This window comes from Erpetoichthys calabaricus, chromosome 3, assembly GCF_900747795.2.
Source record: "Erpetoichthys calabaricus chromosome 3, fErpCal1.3, whole genome shotgun sequence".
Lineage (NCBI taxonomy): Eukaryota > Metazoa > Chordata > Cladistia > Polypteriformes > Polypteridae > Erpetoichthys > Erpetoichthys calabaricus.
The window spans coordinates 51053113-51080829 of NC_041396.2; the positions used below are offsets into that span (position 1 = coordinate 51053113).

At 39.2% G+C, this 27717-nt stretch overlaps 1 protein-coding gene across 2 annotated transcripts in view; it reads right to left on the reverse strand.

Moving 5' to 3' along the window:
- Positions 1-27717, reverse strand: part of LOC114643059 (adhesion G protein-coupled receptor F5-like) — a 140081-nt gene that overhangs the window by 59365 nt on the left and 52999 nt on the right. For both annotated transcript variants that reach the window (XM_028791762.2, XM_051925630.1), the window contains exons 5-11: positions 26851-27018; positions 20053-20085; positions 17621-17653; positions 16745-16759; positions 15574-15680; positions 11264-11322; positions 736-890 (exon numbers count right to left, since the gene is read on the reverse strand). In XM_028791762.2, the coding sequence (XP_028647595.1) occupies positions 736-890; positions 11264-11322; positions 15574-15680; positions 16745-16759; positions 17621-17653; positions 20053-20085; positions 26851-27018 (570 nt within the window). The remainder of the gene's footprint in view (positions 1-735; positions 891-11263; positions 11323-15573; positions 15681-16744; positions 16760-17620; positions 17654-20052; positions 20086-26850; positions 27019-27717) is intronic.

Consider the following 27717-nt stretch of genomic DNA (forward strand, 5'->3'; position numbering starts at 1 on the left):
TCAGTGCATTATAAAGCCTGAGCATAACCTCCTTGGGCTTGCACTCCACACATCATGCTATAAAACCTAACATTCTACTTGCCCTCTTAATGGCTTCTGAACACTGTCGGGAAGTTGCTCCTACGACTACAACTCCTAAATCCTTCTCATAAGGTGTACTCTCGATTTTCAGACCTCCCATTGTGTTTTCAAACCTAACATTTTTATTTAAAATCTAACATTCTGGTAATTTCCTTTAAAAGTTTTAAGCCTGTCAGGATGAGCTACATTATGTCTAGTTGGTGCTTCACCAGCCAGTCTGATTCAAAGATTTTCGTCACTGATTTTTAGAAGAGTTTGATTTACAGTAGACTTTTACAATGACATTTAGTGTTTTGACATATCTTGGAGTCATGGTACATTTGGGGACTGGGTGGAGGGTCTTGATTGACCTCTTCTTGCATTCAACAATTACATCAATAATCAATGGGATTGAGCCTTCATGCCTACATTTCCTTTAGCTTTCAACATAATCAATAAAGATGTCTTGCAATGGGGTAAAGCTTGATCCAGAGTTGGTTACTCTCTTGAGCATAATGATACTAGAATGGCCTCCAGCACCCACTATCCTATGTCTGGATTAAGGATTGACAACAGTTGGATGCATGAATGAATATTGCTTAACTGTGAAATTATTACTCTATTAAATATTAAATAACAAAGTTAAACTTGACAGACACCTATTTACATACTCACCATAGAGTACTACTTGAAAGGATCCATCCACAACTGTAATATTTTGGGACTGAAGTGCATTTGTTATAATGTTATTTTGTGCTGTCACGTTGTTCACAGTAGCCAATGAGCTATTGTCAAAAGTAACACTCATGTTTATGGCAATACTGCCTGGCCTGAATTGACAAAAACATATTATTAGTGATTTTTGCAGGTGACATATTTCCTTAAGAATTCTAACAGAATATCATAATTAATAGTCATTCACTGTGACAATACTTTAAAAAACATGTTAAAGGTAGTGCAAGACATAATATAACATACTGAAACATTCTTAAACCCACTTAATTTTGTTTAGAACTTCTAGGGGCAAAGCTGATCAATGCAGCATTGGGTGCAAAGTAGGGGAGTAGACCAGATCAGCGCATCAGCCCGTTTCAAGGCTTACATGCACACCCACAATCACACAGTGAATTGTTTGCAGTTTTGACTAACCCTGTGTCCCAGTCCTGGACGATACCTCCCCTGGGCCACGAGATGGCAGCCGCCTGGGTCTGCTTGTGGGCCACTGGAACGGAGCTGGTCCGCTCATCCCTATGGGAGGACGTGGCCACCGCCAGGGGGCGCCTGGGCGTTTATGAAATCCTGGATAGCAGCACTTCCGCCACACCAGGAAGTGCTGCCGGAAGAAATCCCAGGGGCACCCAGAGTGCTTCCAGGTGCTCTCCTGACACTTCTGCCACACCATAAAAGGGGCCTCTTCCCCCCAGTAGATGAGCTGGAGTTGGGAGGAAGGAGACGGAGCTTGTGAGGAGGGGAGTGGAGGTCAGAAGAAGAAGAAAAAGAAGAGAAAGAGAAAGACAGAAAGGAAGAGAGTTGTTGGATGAAGGCATTGTGGTGCTCTGGAGAAATAAAGAAGTGTGTTTTGGACATTCTGGTGTCTGTCTGTCTGTGTCCGGGGGTATGCTTTCCACACCTGACACACAAGCTATTAGTGATGTGACAGGAAAACTTGAGTACTGGATGAAAAACAAGCATAGTAAAGTATACATGGACAATAACAGACCATGGATTTTGAATCCAGGATGCTGGATTATTGACCCAGTAGTGCTAGTCAATTTATTTATCTACTGTCCCAACGCAAAATACACAAACAATATTCTATGTTACACAGTTTTGGCTAATAAAATTTGCTCTGAAGAAAAAAAGAAAAAAAAATCGCTGTGTTCTTTCTCTGTTAAATATCAGCATAATTATAACATATTTTATGTAAAGTATAGGAGAATATTAGGACAGTTTTGACAAGAACAGCCTAATCTGTTTTTCTTATTTTCTATTTACCGATCTTGTTCAAAAACTGCCAAAGCAAATTTAAAGGATAAGCCTTTCTGCTTGCCCCAGAGTTCTAGGACTTCTTCTTTTTTCATCTGTAATTTCTTTTTCAATTCCTTACGCATCCATTGAATGTTTTTTTTAATTCACTACTTCCTCTAAATGTGAGGATGTTCTTGTTCTGCCTAGTATGAAATATAGATTTTAACTGACGCCAATGATTATCCATCATCTCCATACCTAAAATCTTAACCTAATCTAATTTACTTATTTAAGACCTTGCCATATACAGGTGCTGGTCATAAAATTAGAATATCATGACAAAGTTGATTTATTTCAGTAATTCCATTCAAAAAATGAAACTTTTATATTAGATTCATTCATTACACACAGACTGATGTTTAATCAAATGTTTATTTCTTTTAATTTTGATGATTATAACAGACAACTAATGAAAGTCCCAAATTCAGTATCTCGGAAAATTAGAATATTGTGAAAAGGTTCAATATTGAAGACACCTGGTGCCACACTCTAATCAGCTAATTAACTCAAAACACCTGCAAAAGCCTTTAAATGGTCTCTCAGTCTAGTTCTGTAGGCTACACAATCATGGGGAAGACTGCTGACTTGACAGTTGTCCAAAAGACGACCATTTTGTAAAGAGCCAAATTTCTCCCTGGGGACAAATAAAGTTCTATCTATCTATCTCTATGCTCTGCCACAGCACTCTAATGACTAGATATATTATGATAACTAGATCATTATGTTTTAGTATGCTCCACAATATTATTGCAGAATATTACTGTACGTCTAGACAAGCTTCTCTTGTCATTAGCATTTTTATGTATTGTGTTAAAAAAGATATTTAAATAAATCTATATAGCCTACCCTTGTTTTTTGTGTTATGCTGTTTTCACGGTATTCACAGTTTTTATGTGGTTAGTTGATGTCCTTCATTACTATAATATCCCCTTGTGAACTTACTGACGTTGTTATAAAGTTGTATGTTAATGGACTGTAACTGTCTTGTCTTTATTATTGCAGGTTTTCTAATTAAAACCAAATATACTTACTAAGTTGTGATTCCTGCCCCAATTAAACTACACCTGTACTCAAACTATGTCTTATGTAAATGGCCACTCCACACCTTTTTAATATTGCTTGCTCTTTAGCCTGGAATGTAGCCAGGCTTCTGTTACTGCAGCAACATTGGTCTGCCATCTCACATAACTCAAATTATTATGACTCATATTTTTGTTAGCATGTTGCCTGCTGTTACTGGTAATATCATGTTCATGCATTCCTCTATTGACAGTTATTGAGGGAGAGGTTAACAACACACGTAGAATGCAATTACGTAACAAGAAGTGAACAAAAGTTATTTGGTGTACATTTAGTTTTAATAAAATTTACTAAATTCAGTACAGATGTTTGAAGATATAGGCAAAGTGGTAATGTAGAGCTAATGTTTCTGCCTAATAATGTCAGGGTCTGTATGGTGTTTGCAATTTCTTCCAGTACATTTGTGGATTGATAGGTATCTGTAAATGTGCTTAAGTGCATATGATTACCTGTTTTAACACTGAATACCGAAAACATGCCAGTAGTACTTCTAAATTAACAAACTACAGTATATTTAGCCCTTCATGTGCTATAAAGTTAACAACATTCTTTCCCTTTTTTTTTCCCAACCCAAGCCCCTGAAGATTTGAGGTATGAACACTAGTCACTGTGCCACCATATCACGCTGTTTGAAAATATCGATAGCAAATAACTGAATTAAAACTAAATAAACACTTAAAAATAAAGATTTTGTTAGTGGATTGCTCGCAGCACTCTTTTACAACTGGCTGTGTGACTGAGCTTGTGGCTTGTGATTGTTTGCTTCTTGCCTTACACTCAGTGCGGCTGTAAAAATCACTGCCTCCCTGTTACCCTTCAGCACATGTAGAATTAAATGTACAGTATATGTATATATGCCTACTTAGTTCTTGTCACTTGATTGCAAGTTAATTGCACGTTCAACCTCTTCATCGATAGCTGTTACTAGACGACTGGCGCAACTGCATGTACGATGCTACAAACCTCAGCAGGGAGGATCTTTTCAAAATAACACAATAATTATTGCAAAATAAAACAATATTCATTGTGAAACAATGTAATTCTTTTCTAAAATAATGTAATAATTATTAAAAACAACACAATGCATGCAGATGTTGGCATACTAAAAATTTCATTGCAACTCATGTTGTACCTGAACCATTTCACAGCATTTCAACTAATGGTGTTCTTCTGCCCTATTCCTGCTTTCTCCACATTGTTTTTACCCGGTGATACAACAATTTCAATGAATTCAAGTTTGATGATGTCTCCCAAATATTTTAATTGTCTATTCTATGTCACCTAGTACATGTTTTTCCACCTGTACTCAGTTTAATACTGCTTTGTTACTTTTTCTGTCCATTAAATATTTAGCATTCTTCCAAAAAACACACCTTACAGTTCTCTAGTCCACCTTCCATTGATCTGCTCACAGTCCATGATTTCAACCATATATTAAGACAAACAAACATAACATCATAGAATGTTCAAATTTGTTTTCATTATTTTATGTTGGATTATAAGTATGTGTTTTCACTGCATAAAAGCCATAGCAAACCATTTCTTGATTTTTTCTTCCATCTTGTGTTAGCATGTCATCTAGGTTTCAAAAGTGACCCACTTGCTTGACATTTTCACATTTGACTTTTAACTGGCATTCCGGCACTACTTTGTCTTTTGTAAATGCCATAATAACCAATCTCAAACTGAACATTAGTCGATTCTTTTCACTGTCTTCTACTCCCACATTAAACAGTAGTTACTTCACTTTCAGCAATAAATACAGTATCATTTGCAAATTATATTTTTGCATCATTGACATCTCCAACTCTTATGCCTTTAATTTCTTCAATGACTCTTAGAAACATTTGGCTGTTCAATGAGAAAATATTTATCATAAGAACACATCTTATCCTCTTCTTATTGACTTCCATTCTCCAAATTTACCAGTGATTCTTATAGCTGCTGTTTGATCCCAGTAAACATTTATTACTAATCAAATGTCTTCTTAGAATCTATATATATAATTCATTAAGCCAGAAGACAAGTAGCCAACCATGGAAAGCACGCTGGAAGGGGCGTGGATTCACTAAGCCGCCGACAAGTAAGACACCCATGGCGCACGCAGGAAGGAGCCACGGCCACCAACTCTAAGACTATTGGATGCGACGACAACTCGCAGAGCCACGCCTACCAACTCGGACGTGACGACACAGAAAAAATGGCGTCATTTATATTCATCTGTCGTAGAGGACACATGCACCACCGAGCCACGTTGACTGTTCATAGAGGCATGTTTCTCGCGGAGGTGAATCGCCATATGCAGCGTGTAAAACGGTTTGCGAGGGGTCTCCCATGGGATCCTTAAAACAATCCTTTACAACTGAGGTTAAAACAATGAAGTAAGCAGTCTTTAAAAACCAATACACCCTGTGCCTCTGTTTCATTAGCGTCGGCTGTCCTCCAATTGTAAGTCACGGACAATTGTATGTTTCCCTCTCAAAACACAATGAAGGAAGCAGTCTTTAAAAATCAATAAGCCCTGTGCCTCTGTTTCATTAGCGTCTCACCTGCTTCATCCAATGGTCTTAAAGTTGGTGGCCGGGGCTCCGTGAGTTGCTCTTGCGAGCGGGCATATGACCAGGAAGTGTGTGAGCTTAGAGAACGAGGGTGGAGGGGGGATGGACCAGGTAAGAAGAGGCATGTTTGTCGTGGAACTGAATCGCTGAATGACTGTGCGACGACGGTAGGCTGGCAAAAACTGGCCGACAAACGCGTGTGCATTATACTTACTGAAGCAGCATTACGGATTTTGCAAATGTTCATTTTTTTCCCTCCTTTTAGACAACTGTGTCTTTCCGGAAGTGTTCAGCAATCAATATATTATTTTTGCGGCGTTTGCCTGTAGGACCACGTGCAGCGAGCGAGCGACAGAGAGAGCGAGAGTGTGTGACACACACACACATACAGGCATGCGCACGTGGGAGAGAGAGAGTGCTGAACACATAGGAATAATAATACTTCGTTACATTGATATACCGATACTGATTCTCAGTATTCAAAGCGCTATCCACACAGGAAGGAACCGGGAAGCGAACACACAATCTTCCAGAGTCTCCTTACTGCAAACCAGCAACACTACTACAGCCCCACAAGGCAGTTAAAAATACACCGGGCTTGAATTTGTTTTCACTTCTGTGCATAGCATAGCATAGCATGTTACTTTTCTTGGTGGCTTATTACATTACGAATGTTTCACATGTACATTGTTTCCCCTGTGCTTAAAAGACATTAAAAAAGTGTTTCTCAACTACGCCATGGCCTTAATGTTGGTGGGCGGGTCTCCGTGACTTGCTCTTGCAAGCGGGCACATGACCAGGGGGTGTGTAAGCTTAGAGAATGAAGGTAGACGGAGGAGGACCAGGTAAGAAGAGGCATGTTTGTCTAGGAACTGAATCGCTGAATGACTGTACGACGGCGGTCGGCTGGCAAAAACTGGCCGACAAATTAAACGCGTGTCCATTGTACTTACTGAAAGCACTGTTACGGATTTTGCAAATGTTCATTTTTTTCTCTCCTTTTAGACAACTGTGTCTTTCCGGAAGTGTTCAGCTATCAATATATTATTTTTACGCAGTTTGCCTACAGGACCACGTGCAGCGAGAGAGCGAGAGCGTGTGACACACACACACACACACACATACATACAGACGCGCGCGCGAGAGAGAGCGCGCTGGACACATAGGAATAATAATACTTCGTTACATTGATATAGCGGTGTTCTCAGTATTCAAAGCACTATCCGCACAGGAAGGAACCGGGAAGCGAACACACAATCTTCCAGAGTCTCCTTACCGCAAAGCAGCAATACTACTACAGCCCCACAAGGCAGTTAAAAAATACACGGGGCTCGAATTTGTTTTCACTTTTGTAGATAGCATTGTTGCAATTTTACTTTTCTTGGTGGCTTATTACATTACGGATGTTTCACATGTTCATTGTTTCCCCTGTGCTTAAAAGACATTAAAAAAGTGTTTCTCAACTGTGACTACAAGTACTGACAACTGTGTCGTTCAGGAAGAGGTCACCCATCAATACATAATTATGCGGCGTATGCTACGCCGCGGGTTGGCTAGTGCTTAATATTTCTTCATACTTCACTTTATCAAACACCATTGAGTGGACGATGAAGCACATATTCTTTTGTATTTCCATTCCTCATTCAACTAAATTTCTCATTTTAAACATTGCATTTCTTACACATTTTTCTTCTACAAATCCACACTGCATCTATGAAACAATGCATTGGCGATAACGTAATAATTTTCTCTTTTTTTGAGTGGCAGGAATAAACTTCCATAATAAATCAAAATGAGGACAATCCATCATTTGGAGGCATCATATACACAGAAGGGTAGTTGTATGTAATTAATTAATTAGCACATATGGAGAAGGCAATTTTTAATTGAATTAATTTCTTAGAGCGTGTGTTACGGCCCTACTTTAAAGGTAATGTTCATTGTCAACTTTGGGTGTTTTAGTGATTCACGTAAAATTAATATACAGTGTAATACCATACACTGTATGAATATAACTATATATTGTCTTGAATACTGTATGTATTGACCCTCTGCAGTTTGCATATCAGGAGAAGATGGGAGCGGAGGATGCCATCATCTATATGCTACACCGATCCCTCTCTCACTTGGACAGAGGCAGTAGTGCTGTATGAATTATGTTTCTAGACTTCTCTAGCGCCTTCAACACAATCCAACCTCTGCTCCTTAGGGACAAGCTGACAGAGATGGGATTAGATTCATACCTAGTGGCATGGATCGTGGACTATCTTAAAGACAGACCTCAGTATGTGCGTCTTGGGAACTGCACGTCTGACATTGTGGTCAGCAACACAGGAGCGCCACAAGGGACTGTACTTTCTCCGGTCCTGTTCAGCCTATATACATCAGACTTCCAATACAACTCGGAGTCCTGCCATGTGCAAAAGTTCGCTGATGACATTGCTATCGTGGGCTGCATCAGGAATGGGCTGGAGGATGAGTATAGGGACCTAATCAATGACTTTGTTAAATGGTGCAACTCAAACCACCTACAACTGAACACCAGCAAAACCAAGGAGCTGGTGGTGGATTTTAGGAGGCCCAGACCCCTCATAGACCCCGTGATCATCCAAAGGTGACTGTGTGCAGATGGTGCAGACCTATAAATATCTGGGAGTGCAGCTGGATGATAAATTAGACTGGACTGCCAATACTGATGCGCTGTGCAAGAAAGGACAGAGCCGACTATACTTCCTTAGAAGGCTGGCGTCCTTCAACATCTGCAATAAGATGCTGCAGATGTTCTATCAGACAATTGTGGCAAGTGCCCTATTCTACGCGGTGGTGTGCTGGGGAGGCAGCATTAAGAGGAAAGACACCTCACGCCTGGACAAACTGGTGAGGAAGGCAGGCTCTATTGTTGGCATGGAGCTGGACAGTTTAACATCTGTGGCAGAGCGAAGGGCGCTCAGCAGGCTCCTATCAATTATGGAGAATCCACTGCATCCACTTAATAGTATCATCTCCAGACAGAAGAGCAGCTTCAGCGACAGACTGCTGTCACTGTCCTGCTCCACTGTATCATTATGCTGCTGCTGGAGAATGTGAATTTCCCATTGGGATTAATAAAGTATCTATCTATCTATCTATCTATCTATCTATCTATCTATCTATCTATCTATCTATCTATCTATCTATCTATCTATCTATCTATCTATCTATCTATCTATCTATCTATTACATTGCAATCCTCCTTCATTGATAAATCAGTCAATCTATTTATTCATTCCTGTGCAGAAACCCAAACCAAGTTGTTTGTTCAGTTAAACATCATGAATAACTTTTGGACAGCGAAAGAATATAGACATCTCTGCACTAGGTCCTAAAATATAGCATTCCATATATTCATCCACAATGGTTTAGAAAGACAAGCGGAACTAGCCTGAGTTTTGAAAAATACTAAGCTTTGTTTGTGGTCACATTTCCCAAAAGATGAAAGATGTTGGTAAGGTGAAAAAAGCATCAGGTATTGGAATGTAATGTACGGAAATTAATAGTCAGCTCTTTGCCAGAGAAATGACCTGAAATGGTTCAGCAGGTGACAACTCTTACTAACCAAATAAAGTCTGGCTAACATACATATCTGCTTAGGATGCTCTTTAATATTTTGTAGTAAAGTAAGATATAAAAATAATCCACACTTCCAAATTATTATAAACTAGACAAAGAGCCCGTTTCGACAACGTAAGATGAAACGGGCGCGAGTGGAATAGTAATAAGTATAAGCACCACAAACCTGATATAGGTGTATTGAATGAATGCGTAATTAGGCCTGGAGCTGTAGTCGAAATCGCCTTTCAGGCCTCTAGAGCTTTAATCGAAGTCGCCTTTCTCTTTGAATTTTTGCAGCCGTAAATCCTCCGCCTGCTGCGATGTTGGGGTTGGATGTTGGTCGAAGTCGCCTTTCTCTTTGAATTTTTGCGGCTGTAAATCCGCCGCCTGCCGTGCTGTCGGTCTCATAAGGTTTTTCAGGTAGCTGCGCAGAAGGCGACTGCGCATTCGGCTTCGGACAGACGTGAGTGAGTGAGTGAGTGAGTGAGTGAGTGAGTGAGTGAGTGAGTGAGTGAGTGAGTGAGTGAGTGAGTGAGTGAGTGAGTGAGTGAGTGAGTGAGTGAGTGAGTGAGTGAGTGAGTGAGGAGGCTGGCGAATTATATATAAGATACCATGGTTTAGGTGTGAGAACAGGGAGAGCTAGATCAGCCATTCATTATCTTTTTTTTGTTAATTCAGAAAAAGGTTGCAGTCTTCTTGGCAAACATGGAAAGTCTCTTTCTAGATCTACTGCTGCTTCAAATTCAGCCTATCCAATTAAAGCCAATCTTGCGCTTCTTAAGCGTTTCACATGGTGGGATATAACCCAGAAGTCATAATGGGCTTAGATATGAAACAGAAAAGCAAACAAAGTTTTAAATTTAAATGGAGACCATGGCACAAGCCTGGGAAAATTATATATGCAAAAAGTACCGGCAGCAGTGAATATAATTTGCAGAATAAGCAAACAAAGATATGAAGAGTAGTTTTAATTTTGTGGCAAATGACATAAAACACTAATGACGTGGGTCACTATCTACACCCAGACTACTGAATTTTGTCCAGTGGGCTGCAGTGTATGTTTATTGTAAACTTAAGTTAAAGTTGAGACTGTGAATTCTTTAGTGAACTCAAAGATTAAAATTTGTTCAACAAAAGTGAATTCTGCCTGCATGATATCATTGTTATGGCCTCTGAACAAATTTAAAATGGTGGGATTCAATTCAAAATAAACCTTTATAAAAACATGTAATGGGCTTTGCAGAAAAGTCACATACACATTGTTGTTTGCACTTCATCCTACTAAATGAAGGCTATTTAAAGAAAAACACAAAAATATATATTGCCCTGTGACATCATTTGGCAGAGCATTCATACTCAAGTATTATTTGTTTTCATATCCCTGATTCTAAATTCATAATTTTACAGTAATTTTATGCTTGCCTGGACAGGAACCACAACCAGTCTCAATGTACTCTGAAATTAAAGCATAGAACAAATGGGAGTTATGGACACTGTACAGCTGTTAAGCTGTGTTTGAAGCTGTTGCCCTGTGAGGCGCCTATCATGCAACCTGTTGACTCATAGAAACTTGTCTTCTGATTCTTTTGTGGCTTTGGGTCTTCCAGACCTGATTCTGTCAGAGTTTCCTCTCGCGGCCCCTCATCCGCCTTTGTCGCCCTCTTTTGTCCGCCTTTCTTGGCTCCTCAGCCGACTCTCACGGACTCTTTTTGTGCCTGCGCAGTACGTCTTTTTGCAGCTACGGCCCATGGCCGGATGTCCCTGCGTCCATCCAGTTTAGCATTCTCGGTTAGTAATATGGATGACACATACAATCCAGTCATACCAAGACCATATTATGGTCATCACTTGCATGAACAAAATACATTAGTATACTGAAAAAAACAATTCAAACTCCTGACTGTTATTATTACAATATATTACGTTATGAAAAATATCTTACATACCCGAACCCAATGACTTCAACACTTTGAAAGCCTGGTGTTTTTGAATAACTTGCAGTTACCTAAAATAATACAAAGAACACTTTATAAAATGAAAAGCAGAGAAACTTTGCCTGGGAAACTTTGTAAGACAATGAGCCTCAGTTATAATGCTGTTGGATAATTGGATGTATCAGAAGAATTATGTAACTTAAGTGCTTTTCTATAAATACTGCAATATTTGTACATTTTTGTCTATTTCAACAAAGGGATGATATTATTGCAATGTAATGTAGTGGATAAGGCTTTTGACCTAGGACCTCAAGCCCTGAGGTTGTTGGTTCAAATCCTGCAACTGACACTGTGTGACCATGAGCAAGTCATTTCAACTGTCTGTATTCCCATTGGAAAAAGAAAAGAAATGTGCATCTGAAATGTTCTATGTCCATACAATTGCACATGAGTAAAACATCCCTGCTGTAGATCAATTCTTGATTTTCCTAGTGACTTAGCTTTGACTAGTGCTCAGTGGCTAGTTTTCTTGGCTAGTTTTCTTCTGAAATGAAAACAGGTAATTAGCTTCATTCCCTCTAAGATGTTTAATGTTGCCTTTTGAATTGCCACACAGCTTTTATTGTGTCATTCACTCTTCCCTTCTCCACAGCAGTTTGGAAAGGTTGTGCAGCTGTTATCAACCTTTTACCCTTTGGTAATGCACCCATGGCTCCTGAAACTCCACAACTCAACCTCCTCCCAGGTCAGCATTTATGGGTTGGAACTTCACTGCACTTGATACTTTACAGGGGGTCCAGAATCCAACCCCCCTCACCCCTGCTTGTTCATGTAAGAGTGCCTTGTGGCATACAATATTTCATGCCAAGAGGTCAGCGGAGTGAAACAGATAACCAAGAAGAGAGTTAGTCTACATCTATGAGTGCTAGTAGTCATCAGCAAAAAACTGTGCTTGCTAACAATTGAATTTTGCTTCTTCTTTCAGCTTTGCCAAACTTTCTCCTTCCATTTCAAAATATGATCATGTCTCTTTAATCCAGTTCAGGATGTCACAAGGAACCTCATGTATAACGCTTTCCATAGAATTATCACTAAAACATCGCATATGGACAAAACTGGAAATGTGTGTATGCACAAAAAAATCCAGATGTATAAAACTGTGTGTACACCAAGTTCCATGTGCTTCCCCTTTATAAATTGTCCTAGATGGATGGGGACCCTACCCAGCCGGGACGCCTGGATGGTCCCCGTGATGGACAATACCTCCCCTGGGCCACGAGGGGGCAGCCGCCCGGGTCTGCTTATGGGCCACTGGACCGGAGCGGGGACACTCATCCCTACCAGAGGACATGGCCACCGCCAGGGGGCGCCCAGACAGCTGTGAGGTCCTGGATGGCAGCACTTCTGCCACACCAGGAAGTGCTGCTGGAGGAATTCCCAGGGGCACCCGGAGTGCTTCCGGGGGCTCTCTTGACACTTCCGCCACACCAGGAAGTGTCGTCAGGGGGAGCACCTGGAGCTCATCCAGGTTGGTATATAAGGGACCGCCTCCCTCCAGAAGCTGAGCCAGAGATGGGAAGAAGGAAATAAACCTTGCGAGTAGGGGATAGGAGAAAAAGAGGAAGAGAAAGAGAGGAAGAAGAAGAAAGAGTGCTGGAGGAAGGCATTGTGGTGCTGTAGGACAATAAAAGAAGTGTGTTTTGGACATTCTGGTGTCTGTCTGTCTGTGTCCGGGGGTATGCTTTCCACAAAATCCAAATGAACGTGAAATTCAATGCACATGCACGCACCTGTAGCCCCCCGTTTGAATATGCAAATCAATATAAATATCCCCTTCCGTTCAGTATTTTGCTAAAAGACAATGGCAAAAGCACATGGAAAAAAGAATAATTTCAGCAAATGCAAATAAAAATTTACTATTTGTTGGCTTAAGCAGTGGTATAAACATCAAAAGGAAACTGTAATACAGTGAGATGGAGACACTCGAAAGTTCAAGATCAGAAAGTTGCACAGTGCCCGAAATAAAAAAGAAGTGGTCAGATATCAAAGTCAATGTGAAAAGGTGACCATCTGTTTATTCTGTTTCAGACAATATTACAAAAGCTGCCCCCTGTGCCAAGGATGTGAATTCACAGAGTGATGGTGCTCATCTACATTGCTAGCTGCTCACACACCTCGGCCATTTGGCTGTGTGCTGACGGACGCTGTCCCAGAGTCACAAAATGCAATAGTGGATGCTATAGGGAATATAAAAGCTGTACTATGTGATACTGACCACAAATTAAATTAACTAGTTAAAAATTAAATGCTACATCTGATTACCTGTTTATACATTTTGCTAATTACATTCAAATGAAGTTGTAATGCTGCTTGATTTAGCTGATCATTGGTGGGTCAGGGTCATATCGCATCTCTTCAGGTATGGGCAAGCCACGATTGTGTGCCATATTATGCAGCATTCTACATACTTGCACAATACAACACACTATAGAGCAGCACATTAATAGAGTGGAAATGATTTCTATTTACATAAGCAAGTTCATTCCCTGAACATACCTTTATAGTGTAGCGTTAGTACCATGTGTCACAATAGATAGATTCTCTGCACTTTACATGGCTCTTTGAGGTGACTCGCTATCCTTAAAAGGACTGCCTGCCTTTTGCCATACAAGTTGGAAAAAGTACTTGTGACTGTGCAGAGTTACCGTTTTTATAGGCCTTCCTGCTATAGATGATGCAATGCTAGCTCATTCTTTTGGTGACTCATCCCTGGCTAATGTAAATTGTCCAATGCCGTTGTGATAGCAATGTGCATGCAACTGACTGCTCCAATTACATTTGGAAAACCGGATATTGCTGCAAATTGCACTTTGATGTTTCCCACTTCAACCACAGTGCAAGGAAATCTTATATATCTGAATGACAAGTGGATAATATTATCATATACAACAAGCATGGCGCAACTCAGTAATGTTTGTGAAATAAAACAAGTTTAGCAAGTTCACATTGAAAAGCTCCTGTGGCTAAAAACCCGAGGGTGGACAGAAGTTGCAAAGGTGAAGGTTGAGCACAATTCCTCAAAGCCTGCATTTGTAAAACCAGTGCCACACAGCTCCAAGAGGGTAGCTCTTGGAAATCGAAATTGACTGTTTTCATTATATATAAATACACACTCTCTTCTAATTCTATTTGTCATGTCTTCTAACAACTCTAAAGCAGCCATGGTAGTTGGAATAGTTTGGCCAATTTGTGGACCATTATATTGTTACACGATGATTACAATCAGATGCCTTAAATTTATAAACAATATGCAGTTATTTTCAGTGTATTTGAAAAAACTCCATCAGGGATGTGAATCTAAAAAAAAAAAAAAAAAAGGGAAACCACATAGGAACAGGAGCACTGCTTTGGCGCTGGGTGCCGCAATTTTGCAAAACCGACCTGAAAACTTGCACATACAATGGATTGAGCTTGCATACCCACTGTTATTATCTGAGGCCCCTGGTCATGGTCACACATTCTCAGGTGCAGGATTTGATTGCACAACCTTAGGGCATAACGTCTAAAGTCTTAATCACTTCAACATACTGCCCACCAATAATATTAGCTCTTGGCAAAAAAAAAAAAAAACTTACAAATACTGTATGCAGAAAAGCACTTAGCTAGTTACATAGTATTTCTGATAACCCGAAAAGAGTATAAATGACACCCACTGTCTTATGAAATTTCAGTGTTTAATATAAATGAAGAAAGCGAGAAAAAAAAAGTTCACTTTTTTAATAAATAGGTTTTTCAAAAGTTTTCAAAGAAAAGACACATAACAGTCAGATAATAAAGCTGAAATATATGATTAGATATGGTAAAAACAATTATGGTCAAATGCTATGAAAACAGGATAATTGTCTATCACAGGGTACATACCTAAGTACCCATATTGTTGGTGAGTCCTAGCCACATTACAATTATGAAGAAGTGTGTATGGCAAACTAGGACCTAAATGTACAGTATGTTTTAGGTGGCCTGTTTATGTTTTTCTTATCTAAAGAGTTTCTTAAACCAAATATTTATCTGAGAATTGATGCAATTTTGAAAACAATGATGAAAGACAGGTTTTGTTGATGACTTGTAATTCTGTTTCCATCTACCCATGAATATCACTATAAGGAAACTATAGGCAGTAATATTATACAACATGTTAACAGCATGCACCATAGTATGAATAATTTTCAGAGCCAAAGTAATATACATATTCCATTTTACACAGTACATATTGAGTTCTGCACAAATTTGTTATTTCACTATTTAAAGCATAGAAAACTTACTGCTTTTTCAATTTTTCCTTTTAAATTCTGATATGCAACTGATGATTTGTTAGTCAAGTCAGTGGTGAAATCTGCATTGATTTTAAACTGCACTGAAACATTAATTTCTGTAAAAAGATTTAAAATAACATTAATTTTATTGCTATACATTAAATTTGAAAAAGATAGATTAATTTAATATCAGTTTTTGTGCTTTTGACTTTTTTCATGTTATTCTATTAATCTAACTATATAGTCAAGATTTTGATGAAACTCAATTTGTGGTAAGTAGCAACTTGTACAAGACAAATTCCCACTCGGAATTGTACTACAGTTGTTCTTAGATACTATATACTTTACATATAAGCACTAGGGCAGTACAGTATTAGACTGACATTTTGTGTTAGAACTACAGCAGGAATAAAGTGAATGCAAACAGAAAACATCTTAGAAAGTATCTTAGTCCATGTTTAAAAACAGATAACAATCTGCAAATAGTTTCATCATCATGATACTTTGATTTTAGTCTATTTCTAAAATATACTTTATGAGGAGCGGCATGGTGGCGCAGTGATCCAGTTTCCTCCCACAGCCCAACGACATGCAGGTTAGGTGAAAATTGTCCCTTGTGTGTGCTTGGGGTGTGTGTGTGTGTGTGTGTGTGTGTGCCCTGCGGTGGGCTGGCGCCCTGCCCAGGGTTTGTTCCTGCCTTGCGCCCTGTGCTGGCTGGGATTGGCTCCAGCAGACCCCTGTGACCCTGTGTTAGGATATAGCAGGTTGGACAATGACTGACTGACTGACTTTATGAGGACACATTTAGTTTATAGAAGCTCAGTCACAAAAGGGCAGTACCAATATCAGCAGTACCAATCTCTATTTTCCTTTAAAAATAAACTCAGGATGGCAACAGCTAACTCATTTAACAAAATACTCAGAGAAATTAATAAATTTAAATAATACATAATACAGTCATAAATTGATGTATCAAGCCAAATAAAACAAAATGTTTCTAAAGCCATCAAAAATATCAAATATATGAATAGAGACCTAAAATTCACAGTGAAAATAGATTTACAGCTCAAGTAAGATAACAGCATAAGCACATGCACTGTATACTGCATATAAGCTATTTACATGCTAACACAGAATCACAAAGTTTATTGGTAGAGTAAATTATAAACTATAAACTTACTTGGATTGTGCAGACCTGTTTGGAATGAAAACACAAAACAGATAAATAAAAAATTAAGATGTAAACATAAAGTTAATCACCTAGCTCTTCTCCCTTTGTAAAGCAGTGCCACCGTACATATCCCAGCAAAGTATACAAACCATGAAGGAACAGAAAATATATAGATACCTTAAATAGCAATAATTAATTACAACCTAAAGCCAGCATAACTTTCTTTGCTTATTGAGGGCTACACTATCTTGTGTAACACCTTTCTATAGTAAACAGTATCTTAATGTGCTTTATATTCTCCTTTCATGAGTTGGATAAATTGACAGGGTGATTTTTTTCAAAATCTGCACTAATACAACATATGGCAAGTACTGAGTACAGCAATGAGCTGTAAACAATGAGAGCATAAGGCCTTTGAGAGCAGACTCTAAACCTGTGGCACACTTGGACCAAAAACAAATACCTCCAGAAAATAAAAGTACTCCACAAAAAGGAAGCCCAAACAGACAGAATGGCAATTTAGAATGGAAGACAAAACTCTTCAATAAATTCAAAAGTGCAATCTAATTCTTTTATTTTCCAGTGTTATTTATTAACCAATATTTTACCAAAAAAACTCATGTGTTTGCATGTTGCAAGCATATGACTAGATGATTTGAAAAGTGGATTATGCAACATGAGCAATGTGAGATTTCTTCATGGATTTTTTTTTTGGTATTGTTTGCTATTGTCCATTGCTGGTCACCATGGGGTCCCATTCTATCACAAGTACAGTATTGTTATTTCCATTCTGAATGAAAACTGGAGATTAATTTTTTTTCTCAGTCATAACTATAAACCACATGAGGTAAATAACATATAAAAATATTAAGTATTCTTAATTACCTGTCGTGGTTGATGTTATAGTTGTTGTTGATGCTTTTCAGGTTGAAAAGACATTCAGAAAAGAGGAAAAATATTGTTATCATGTGACAAGTCATTGTTTAAAAATTCTTTATATAATAGAAGGCACCCTTGGCATTATTCCATAAATAAACAGAAAATATAAGGATTACACCATGCAAACAATTGGTTTAAATCATGCATCATATGTATGTTTATTAGTGCTTATTTGACATTCTTTGTGCTACTTAAATAAAATGGTCAAGATCTTAATAATTTTACTTCATTTTGAGATTATTAATACTGTATATTGATCACCTGTCTTCCACTTCAGTCTTCTGTATGATTTTTTTAGAAGGAAAATAAAATGTAAGTTATCAAGCATGTACATAAAGAGAAGAGTAATTTGAATAATAGGTTTTTCCCTGTTTATCTTTTTTTAAACAAAAATTACATTTTACCTGCCTTTAACAATTTTCTGATTTGGTTTACTGTACTATATACAGCAATCTACTGCTCCGTGACATTTTTGTTTAACAATTAAATGTAGCTTAAGATTGTTATCTGAGTGGACATTGCAAAACTACCATAATTAACTACACCAAAACACTCAGTCAATAGCAAAGGTACTGACGGCATTGCTGTATTTGAAGATTTCATTGCCTTTACTACTTGATACTGTAGAGGACATTGTGCTGGCTGTTGTTGTTGTTGCTTTTCAGGTGTCAAAAGCAATCAGACAAAAATAAAAGAATACTGTCATCATGAAGCATGGCATTGTTGGGAAACAATACATTAGTATTGTGGGGGCTGGGTGGTCTCCTGACCTCGGAATCCCTGCAAATTTTGCTTTTTTTGTGTCCTCCTGGCCATCTGACCTTACTTTATTCTTTGTTACTTGGTACACTAAGGCATATGTTAATTTTTAATTACGTTTAGGGTAGATATAGTAAATGACTCAGTGCAAAGGCAGAACTTTAACATCTTGGGTTTCGAGTTAAATATCTTCTTGTTTACTTATAAAATAATTACTTACCCTAGGTTCTTGTCTATAAGCCGGACTCGTGTATAAGCCGGAGACCAAAAATCATATGAATTTTTAAAATAAAATCTTATCATAGATAAGCCGGACTCATGGATAAGCCGAACGTACTATAACCTATAACTAATAGAAGGGACGGAGGTCAGTAGTCTCACTCGCACCCATTTAATTTCTTTAAGGGGGGAGAGAGTGTGAGATATTGGCGTCTCTCTCACTCCCCGCATGGTGCAGTTGGAGCGGCCGGAGCGCGTTCTTTCTGCTCTGGGCGTCGCCGAGTCAACACGCGCGCGTAGCGGTCATTTAAATTGTGATTTTATATGTAAGCATATTTAAATATATATCGCAGATTTTTTGCTGGTTCGCGGATTTCTGAGGACAATGGGTCTTTTAATTTCTGGTACATGCTTCCTCAGTTGGTTTGCCCAGTTGATTTCATACAAGGGACGCTACTGGCAGATGGCTGAGAAGCTAGATTGCTTACTTTTCTCTCTCTCTTGCGCTGACTATCTGTGATCCTGATGTATGGGGATTGAGCAGGGGGGCTGTTCGCACACCTAGACGATACGGACGCTCGTCTAAAAATGCTGAAAGATTATCTTCACGTTGCTATCTTTTGTAAAGCTGATTCCTGAAACGACATGCTGCACAGTGCTTCGCATACTTAAAAGCTCGAAGGGCACGTATTGATTTTTGACTGAAAAACAAACTCTGTCTCTCTCTCTCTCTCTCTCTCTCTCTCTCTCTCTCCCTGCTCCTGACGGAGGGGTGTGAGCTGCCGCCTTCAACAGCTTTGTGCCGCGGTGCTTCGCATACCTAAAAGCCAAACAGCACCATTGATTTGTTTGCTAGAGATTGTTTTCTCTATCTATGTGACATTCTGTGCTCTTGACACACACACCTTTGAAGAGGAAGATATGTTTGCATTCTTTTAATTGTGAGACAGAACTGTCATCTCTGTCTTGTCATGGAGCACAGTTTAAACTTTTGAAAAAGAGACAAATGTTTGTTTGCAGTGTTTGAATAACGTTCCTGTCTCTCTACAACCTCCTGTGTTTCTGCGCAAATCTGTGACCCAAGCATGACAATATAAAAATAACCATATAAACATATGGTTTCTACTTCGCGGATTTTCTTATTTCGCGGGTGGCTCTGGAACGCAACCCCCGCGATGGAGGAGGGATTACTGTATAAGCCGGACTTATGTATAAGACGATATTCTATTTTTTCATTTTCACAACTTTTTTCCTTAGATAAGCCGCGGCTTATAGACAAGAACTTAGGGTACTTTGGTTATATTTTAAAATGAAAACAGAAAAATCCTCCTTGCCTTACTGTAACTATTAGAAACTCACATCACAGAGATTTAGGGATATTAAAGAAAATTCTTAATTACCTGTCATGGTTGATGTTATAGGTGTTGTTGGTGCTTTTCAGGTTGAAAAGACATTCAGAAAAGAGGAAAAATATTGTTATCATGTGACAAGTCATTGATTAAAAATTCTTTATATAATAGAAGCCAACCTTGGCATTATTCCATAAATAAACAGAAAATATAAGGATTACACCATGCAAACAATTGGTTTAAATCATGCATCATATGTATGTTGTGGGGAATAGCCCGGACACAGACAGACAGACATCGTTTTGTCACCCAACACACGTTTATTTACACTATTTTCAAAGTTATTGTGCCACACAACCCACAGACTCCCCCAAAGTCCAGGCCAATACCACAACACCTTTCCTTCGGACCACCTCCTTCTCTCTCCTTTCAGACCTCGTCCTCTTCCACCCGACTCCAGCCTTGAATGAAGGGAGGCACCCCCTTTTATCCCTACCCGGGTTGTGCTCCAGGTGTGCACCGGCAATCTTCCACCCGACACACCCCAGTGTGGCAGAAGTGCCGGCTGTCTCCCCGGACAGCACTCCGGGTGATCCCTCTCTTCTTCCCCCCAGCACTTCCTGGTGTGGCGGAAGTGCTGGGGTCCAGGGTCCATCAGGCACGGGGACGCCCCCTAGCGATGACCACGGGCCCCTACAGGGTTGAGCTTCTAAGCCCTGTACCCGTGGCCCCCAAAGCAACCAGGGCGGTTGCCCCCTCGTGGTCTGGAGGAGGCACAATCCCTCATCTGATCCTCCTGGGCATCTAGGCCGGGCATAAGCCCCGTCCGGGTGCCACAATGTTTATTAGTACTTATTTGACATTCTTTGTGCTACTTAAATGAAATGATAGATAGATAGATAGATAGATAGATAGATAGATAGATAGATAGATAGATAGATAGATAGATAGATAGATAGATAGATAGATAGATAGATAGATAGATAGATAGATAGATAGATAGATAGATAGATAGATAGATACTTTATTAATCCCAAGGGGAAATTCACATACTCCAGCAGCAGCATACTGATACAAAAACAATATTAAATTAAAGTGTAATAAAAATGCAGGTAAGAACAGACAATAACTTTCAATAACGTTAACGTTGAAGAGTCGCATAGTTTGGGGGAGGATTGATCTCCTCAGTCTGTTAGTGGAGCAGGACAGTGACAGCAGTCTGTCGCTGAAGCTGCTCCTCTGTATGGAGATAACACTGTTTAGTGGATGCAGTGGATTCTCCATAATTGATAGGAGCCTGCTGAGCGCCCATTGCTCTGCCACGGATGTCAAACAGTCCAGCTCCATGCCTACAATAGAGCCTGCCTTCCTCACCAGTTTGTCCAGGTGTGAGGCGTCCTTCTTCTTAATGCTGCCTCCCCAGCACTCCACCGCGTAGAAGAGGGCACTCGCCACAACCATCTGATAGAGCATCTGCAGTATATTATTGTAGATGTTGAAGGACACCAGTTTTCTAAGGAAGTACAGCCAGCTCTGTTCTCTCTTGCACAGAGAATCAGTATTGGCAGTCTAGTCCAATTTATCATCCAGCTGCACTCCCAGGTATTTATAGGTCTGTACCCTCTGCACACAGTCTCCTCTGATAATCACAGGGTCCAGGAGGGGCCTGGGTCTCCTAAAATCCACCACAAGTTCCTTGGTTTTGCTGGTGTTCAGGTGTAAATGGTTTGAGTCGCACCATTTAACAAAGTCCTTGATGAGGTTTCTATACTTCTCCTTCTGCCCACTCCTGATGCAGCCCACGATAGCAGAGTTGTCAGCGAACTTTTGCACATGGCAGGACTCCGAGTTGTACTGGAAGTCCAATGTATATAGGCTGAACAGGACCGGAGAAAGTACAGTCCTCTGCGGCGCTCCTGTGTTGCTTACCACAATGTCAGACCTGCAATTCCCGAGACACACATACTGAGGTCTGTTTGTAAGATAGTCCACGATCCATGCCACCAGGTATGAATCTACTCCCATCTCTGTCAGCTTGTCCCTAAGGAGCAGAGGTTGAATGGTGTTGAAGGCGCTAGAGAAGTCCAGAAACATAATTCTTACAGCATCACTGCCTCTGTCCAAGTGGGAGAGGGATCGGTGTAGCATATAGATAATGGCATCCTCCGCTCCCACCTTCTCCTGGTATGCGAACTGCAGAGGGTCGAGGGCGTGTTGGTGGTGAAGCAGCAGCCTCTCCATGGTCTTCATCACATGTGACGTCAGAGCGACAGGCCAGAAGTCATTCAGCTCACTAGGACGTGATACCTTTGGGACTGGGGTGATACAAGATGTTTTCCAAAGCCTCGGGACTCTCCCCTGTTCCAGGCTCAGGTTGAAGATGCGCTGTAGAGGACTCCCCAGCTCCAGTGCACAGGCCTTCAGCAGTCATGGCGATACTCCATCTGGACCCACTGCTTTGCTGGCACGAAGTTTCCTCAGCTCTCTGCTCACTTGCGCTGCTGTAATTGTGGGTGGGGATGTCTCTCCTATGCTGGTATCAGCAGAAGGGTGTGTGGAGGGTGCAGTACTCTGAGGTGAGAGTGAGAGTGGGTTAGGGTGGTCAAACCTGTTAAAGAAGTTGTTCATTTGGTTTGCTCCCTTCACCTCTCTCTCGATGGCGGCACCCCGCTTCGAGCTGAAGCCAGTGATGATCTTCATCCCAGCCCACACTTCCTTTATGCTATTATTCTGCAACTTCTGCTCCAGCTTTCTCCTGTACTGCTGCTTCGCCGCCCTGAGCTGGACTCGGAGTTCCTTCTGCATGCACTTGAGCTCATGCTGATCACCGCCTTTAAAAGCCCTTTTCTTCTGGTTCAAAAGGCTCTTGATGTCACTTGTAATCCATGGCTTGTTGTTAGCATAGCAGCGTACTGTTCTTACTGGATGTACAATGTCCATACAGAAGTTGATGTAGTCAGTAGTGCAGTCAACAACCTCCTCAATGTTCTCACTATGTGATCCCTGCAGGATATCCCAGTCCGTAGTTCCAAAGCAGTCTCTCAGAGCCTGCTCTGCCTCAGGGGACCACTTCCTGAATGAGCGTGTGGTTGTAGGTAGCTCCCTCAATCTTGGTTTGTAGTGAGGCTGAAGCAGAACCAGGTTATGATCTGCTTTCCCAAGCGCAGGCAGCGGGGTGGCACTGTATGCGTCTTTAACGTTTGCATACAGTAAGTCAATAGTCTTATTTCCCCGGGTGTTACAATCAACATACTGGGAGAAGGCAGGTAATGTTTTGTCCATTGTCACATGGTTAAAATCTTCAGCGATTAGCACAAGCGCCTCAGGGTGCTGTGTTTGTAACTTAGCAACAGCAGAATGGATGATGTCACTCGCTATCTCCACATCCGTCCGAGGAGGGATGTATACAATAAAAACAAATGGTCAAAGATCTTAATAATTTTACTTCATTTTGAGATTATTAATATATTGATCACCTGTCTTCCACTTTAGTCTTCTGTATGATTTTTTTAGAAGGAAAATAAAATGTAAGTTATCAAGCATGTACATAAAGAGAAGAATAATTTGAATAATTGGTTTTTCCCTGTTTATCTTTTTTTAAACAAAAAATACATTTTACCTGCCTTTAACAATTTTCTGATTTGGTTTACAGTACTGTATACCAAGGTTATTATAGTTTTGCCTTTTTATATTAGTTTTTATTTCTATATTTTTTCTGACCTTACTTGGAAATTCAGTTTAGTTTTAGTTTTCCTTCATCGTGTATTTTTAGTTTTAGTTTAGTTTTTATTTCATAAAGACATTTCTATTTTATTTTTATATATATTAGTTTCAGTTTTAGTTTTAATAATTATGGCATGGAGTGCCTACGGAGTTAGTTTTGTGTCACAATCAGACAGAACTATACACTTAACAGTTTTGGATACAAGTTTAATGTTCGTGGAAGCTTACTGCACTGCTTGGTTTACTACCTGGTTTTGTTTTTGTCTGATAAAAACAAGCATAATCAAAACTAGATACTGAATATGAATAATTTTACACAATTTTATAATTTTTAAAATATTTTCTCATGAAAATCACAGGGGCTTAGGAAGAACAGGGCTGTAAGACTTGAATCAGTGTGCAGACCCGACCTAGCTGTATTGAGGGAAACAAAGAGCAACAAGCATGTAGTGTCAAGGTTAGAGGTGGTGAGTCTTGAATAGGCCACCATAAGGACAGTAAACCCATAATGAGCAGGGCAAGAGTAGGTAATAGGAATACAGACAGGCACAAAACAACAGAGACGGCGTCTGAGATTAAGAACAATATATACATTATCTAAACCTGTTTATCCAGAGCAGGATCACAGGAAACCTGGAGCCTACCACAGCAGGTTTGGATGTAAGGCAGCAAAAGTGATTGGTCAGCAACAATATGCTGATCTTGTATGATGACCTTGTCAGTTTCTCAACCAGGGGCATTTTATTTTCAAAAATTGTGAGTGGTCTCCCCTCGACTTTCTTGTATACTCAGATATGGGGAAAGTTATTTGAGGAGTAAACCGCAAGACAATGTTTATATTTTTATATTATGTACATTAAGGAACAATCACCAACAAATCAAATGAATAATATATTGAACAATTATTATTAAAGTAATATTGAATAAATCGGACTCTGCAGCTGCATAAATAAAAAAAATCTTATGTGTTCAGGTAAAGTACCACTTCCGGGTGATGGATTTGGCCCAAAAGTTAATACAGACCTACAATTGTGGTGTAACAACCACATGCCGAATTTCATCCATCTATCTAGTTGCGTTTTTGAGTTATCGTTTTTACACACACACACAGACACGCGCACGCACACACTTCCAAAAACAGTACAGTATTTTTGGACTCTGGGAGGTCTATAACATCAAGATTTTTTTCATCAAGAATTTTTTCATGATTACTATACTTTCTCTATACTTGGTATATGAGAAAGTAAAAACGATTTCTCCTGTGCAAAATGGCAGGTGAATTGCTGTCAACAAAAAGCAGTCACCTGAGAAATAAACTGAAACGTTACTCACTCATGATTTTTCTATCCATACTGTAAAGTTTTTGGTGACCAGCACATTCTGATTTCAGCCGTTTGAATTACATCTTGATATACAACAAGCACAAAGAAAGGCGGCACGCAAATCGCTTTCTATTTCTCACGCTTTACGCATCCGCACTCAGCTTGCTCTGTCACCGCAAATGCTGTGTGAACAGCTGCCCTTCATCACCAGCCACCGTTCACTGGATGAATATGTGCGGGGACGGCTCGTGGTGGATGACTTTCTGTTTTAGAGTTAAAACTTACAAGGGTTAAAGACTAATGGCAAGAATATTCATTCAAAAATATATATATATATTTTAATAAATTTCCAGCTACTTTAATAGTTTCATTTAGTTTTAGTTTTTCATTTCGGTTTTGTTAATTATTTTATTTCAGTTTATGAAAATGTTTTTTTAATAATAGTTTTAGTTTCAGTATTTTAGTTTTCGTTAACTATAATAACCTTGCTGTATACAGCAATCTACTGCTCCGTGACATTTTTGTTTAACAATTATATGCAGCTTAAGATTGTTATCTTAGTGGACATTGCAAAACTACATAATTAACTACACCAAAACACTCAGTCAATAGCAAAGGTACTGAAGGCATTGCTGTATTTGAAGATTTCATTGCCTTTACTACTTGATACTGTAGAGGACATTGTGCTGGCTGTTGTTGCTTTTCAAGTTTCAAAGGCAATCAGAAAAAAATAAAAGAATACTGTCATCATGAAGCATGGCATTGTTGGAAAGCAATACATTAGTATTGTGGGGGCTGGGTGGTCTCTTGACCTTGGAATCCCTGCAGATTTTGTTTTTTTCTGTCCTCCTGGCCATCTGACCTTACTTTATTATTTGTTACTTGGTACACTAAAGCATATGTTAATTTTGAATTAAGTTTAGGATAGATATAGTAAATGACGCAGTGCAAAGGCAGAACTTTAACATCTTAGGTTTCGAGTTAAATATCTTCTTGTTTACTTATAAAAATAATTACTTACTTTGGTTATATTTTAAAATGAAAACAGAAAAATCCTCCTTGCCTTACTGCAGCTATTAGAAACTCACATCACAGAGATTTAGAGATATTAAAGAAAATGACACCATGTTGTTGGGTTGCAGAAGAAAACCCAGAGAGTAAATTCAAACTTCATAAAACTTCATAAAAAAGCATCCCTGCTTAAAAGCGAGTGAAAATATCATATCACAATATTGGCAGATATTCTTATATTACATGAATATGTACCTTAAAATAATAAATATTTCTTTACTATTTAAATGAGACTACCAAAAAACTTAGAAACAGGCCTTATGAGAATGTTTACAGAAACAAACAGAAAAATATTCCAATTACTGTATCTAATCTCCATCAGCTGATAGCCTTGTAAAGCAAATTCTGAGCCAATGGTAGTGAATGGTAGTTTCTTGATCATTGATTGTCAAAATGATTACATTAATATCAAAATAGAAGCAGATCTCTTAATTAATCACAAACTTTTAATACATAATGTACTTTATTATAAATTGTTTCTTTATAGGGCCAATAAGTATTATGAACTGCTTCTTTTTTGGGCCAATAACCTTAATGACACTCTCTAAAATTTTACTTAACTAAAAATGAGATACACTATATGTCAAAATGTTTGTGAACACCTGACAAGCACACCTAAACTATATGAGCTTGTTCGATCCCCCATTCCAAAATCATGTTGTACATGTGTCAGCTATAGTTATTGGCTGATCAAAGGTATTATAGAATAGTTAATAACAAGACATTTTCTTACGTGGTTTTGGTTGGCAGTAGGATCCTGACATTGGCATTCCTTTTATACATCCACAGGTGTTGTCTGTATACAGACCATAACAGTCCCCATATGTGCTGCAGTTTGCAGAAGTCCATACCAGACCTCCTGTGCAATTGCACCACATGCTTTGACCCACTGGAGTGCAAACTGAAAAAAAAAACAATGAATATGACATTTTAAACATATTAATAATGAGAATGTTTCAACAAATGCATAATTTGGAGCTACATATGACATTGATTTATATTTTTTTAAATATAGACTAATTGATTGATATAGGTGTTAAAATAATTATAGGAATTAAAAAATAGGAAATTCAGATTTTATCCAGCCTTGTTGGAAGGATGTGATTCTCACCTTAATTACCATATATACTCGTGGATAAGTTCTCCCGCGGATAAGTCGGGACTTCATTTTACAGTATAAGTCGAATGCGGAAAACTCACGCTATTGGTACAAGGGATTATGATATGCTAACGCCCACCTGAGACAGTAACCACGGAGCATACTGCCTTTTTTTTCTATGTGGGTATGGCAATGCGCTGTATCAGCGTGCGCTCCTAACCTCTCTGTCTCTCTATTGTGCCTGCGTGACCACAAGGTAATAACTGAACTACTGTATTCCAAAGTGACATTTGCACTGTTTTGTGTTTTTTGTATCTCACACCCTCATAAACCTTTATCATAACAGCATCCTTTGTCTACAATGGAGCAAATATGAAGCTTATGTTCAATTAAACATCATTGAAGTAGCGAAAGAAATTGGTAACTGCGCTGCTGCAACAAAATTCGATACGTCTGAGAAACTGATATGAGATTGGAGGAGGCAAGAAGATGTAAAAAAAA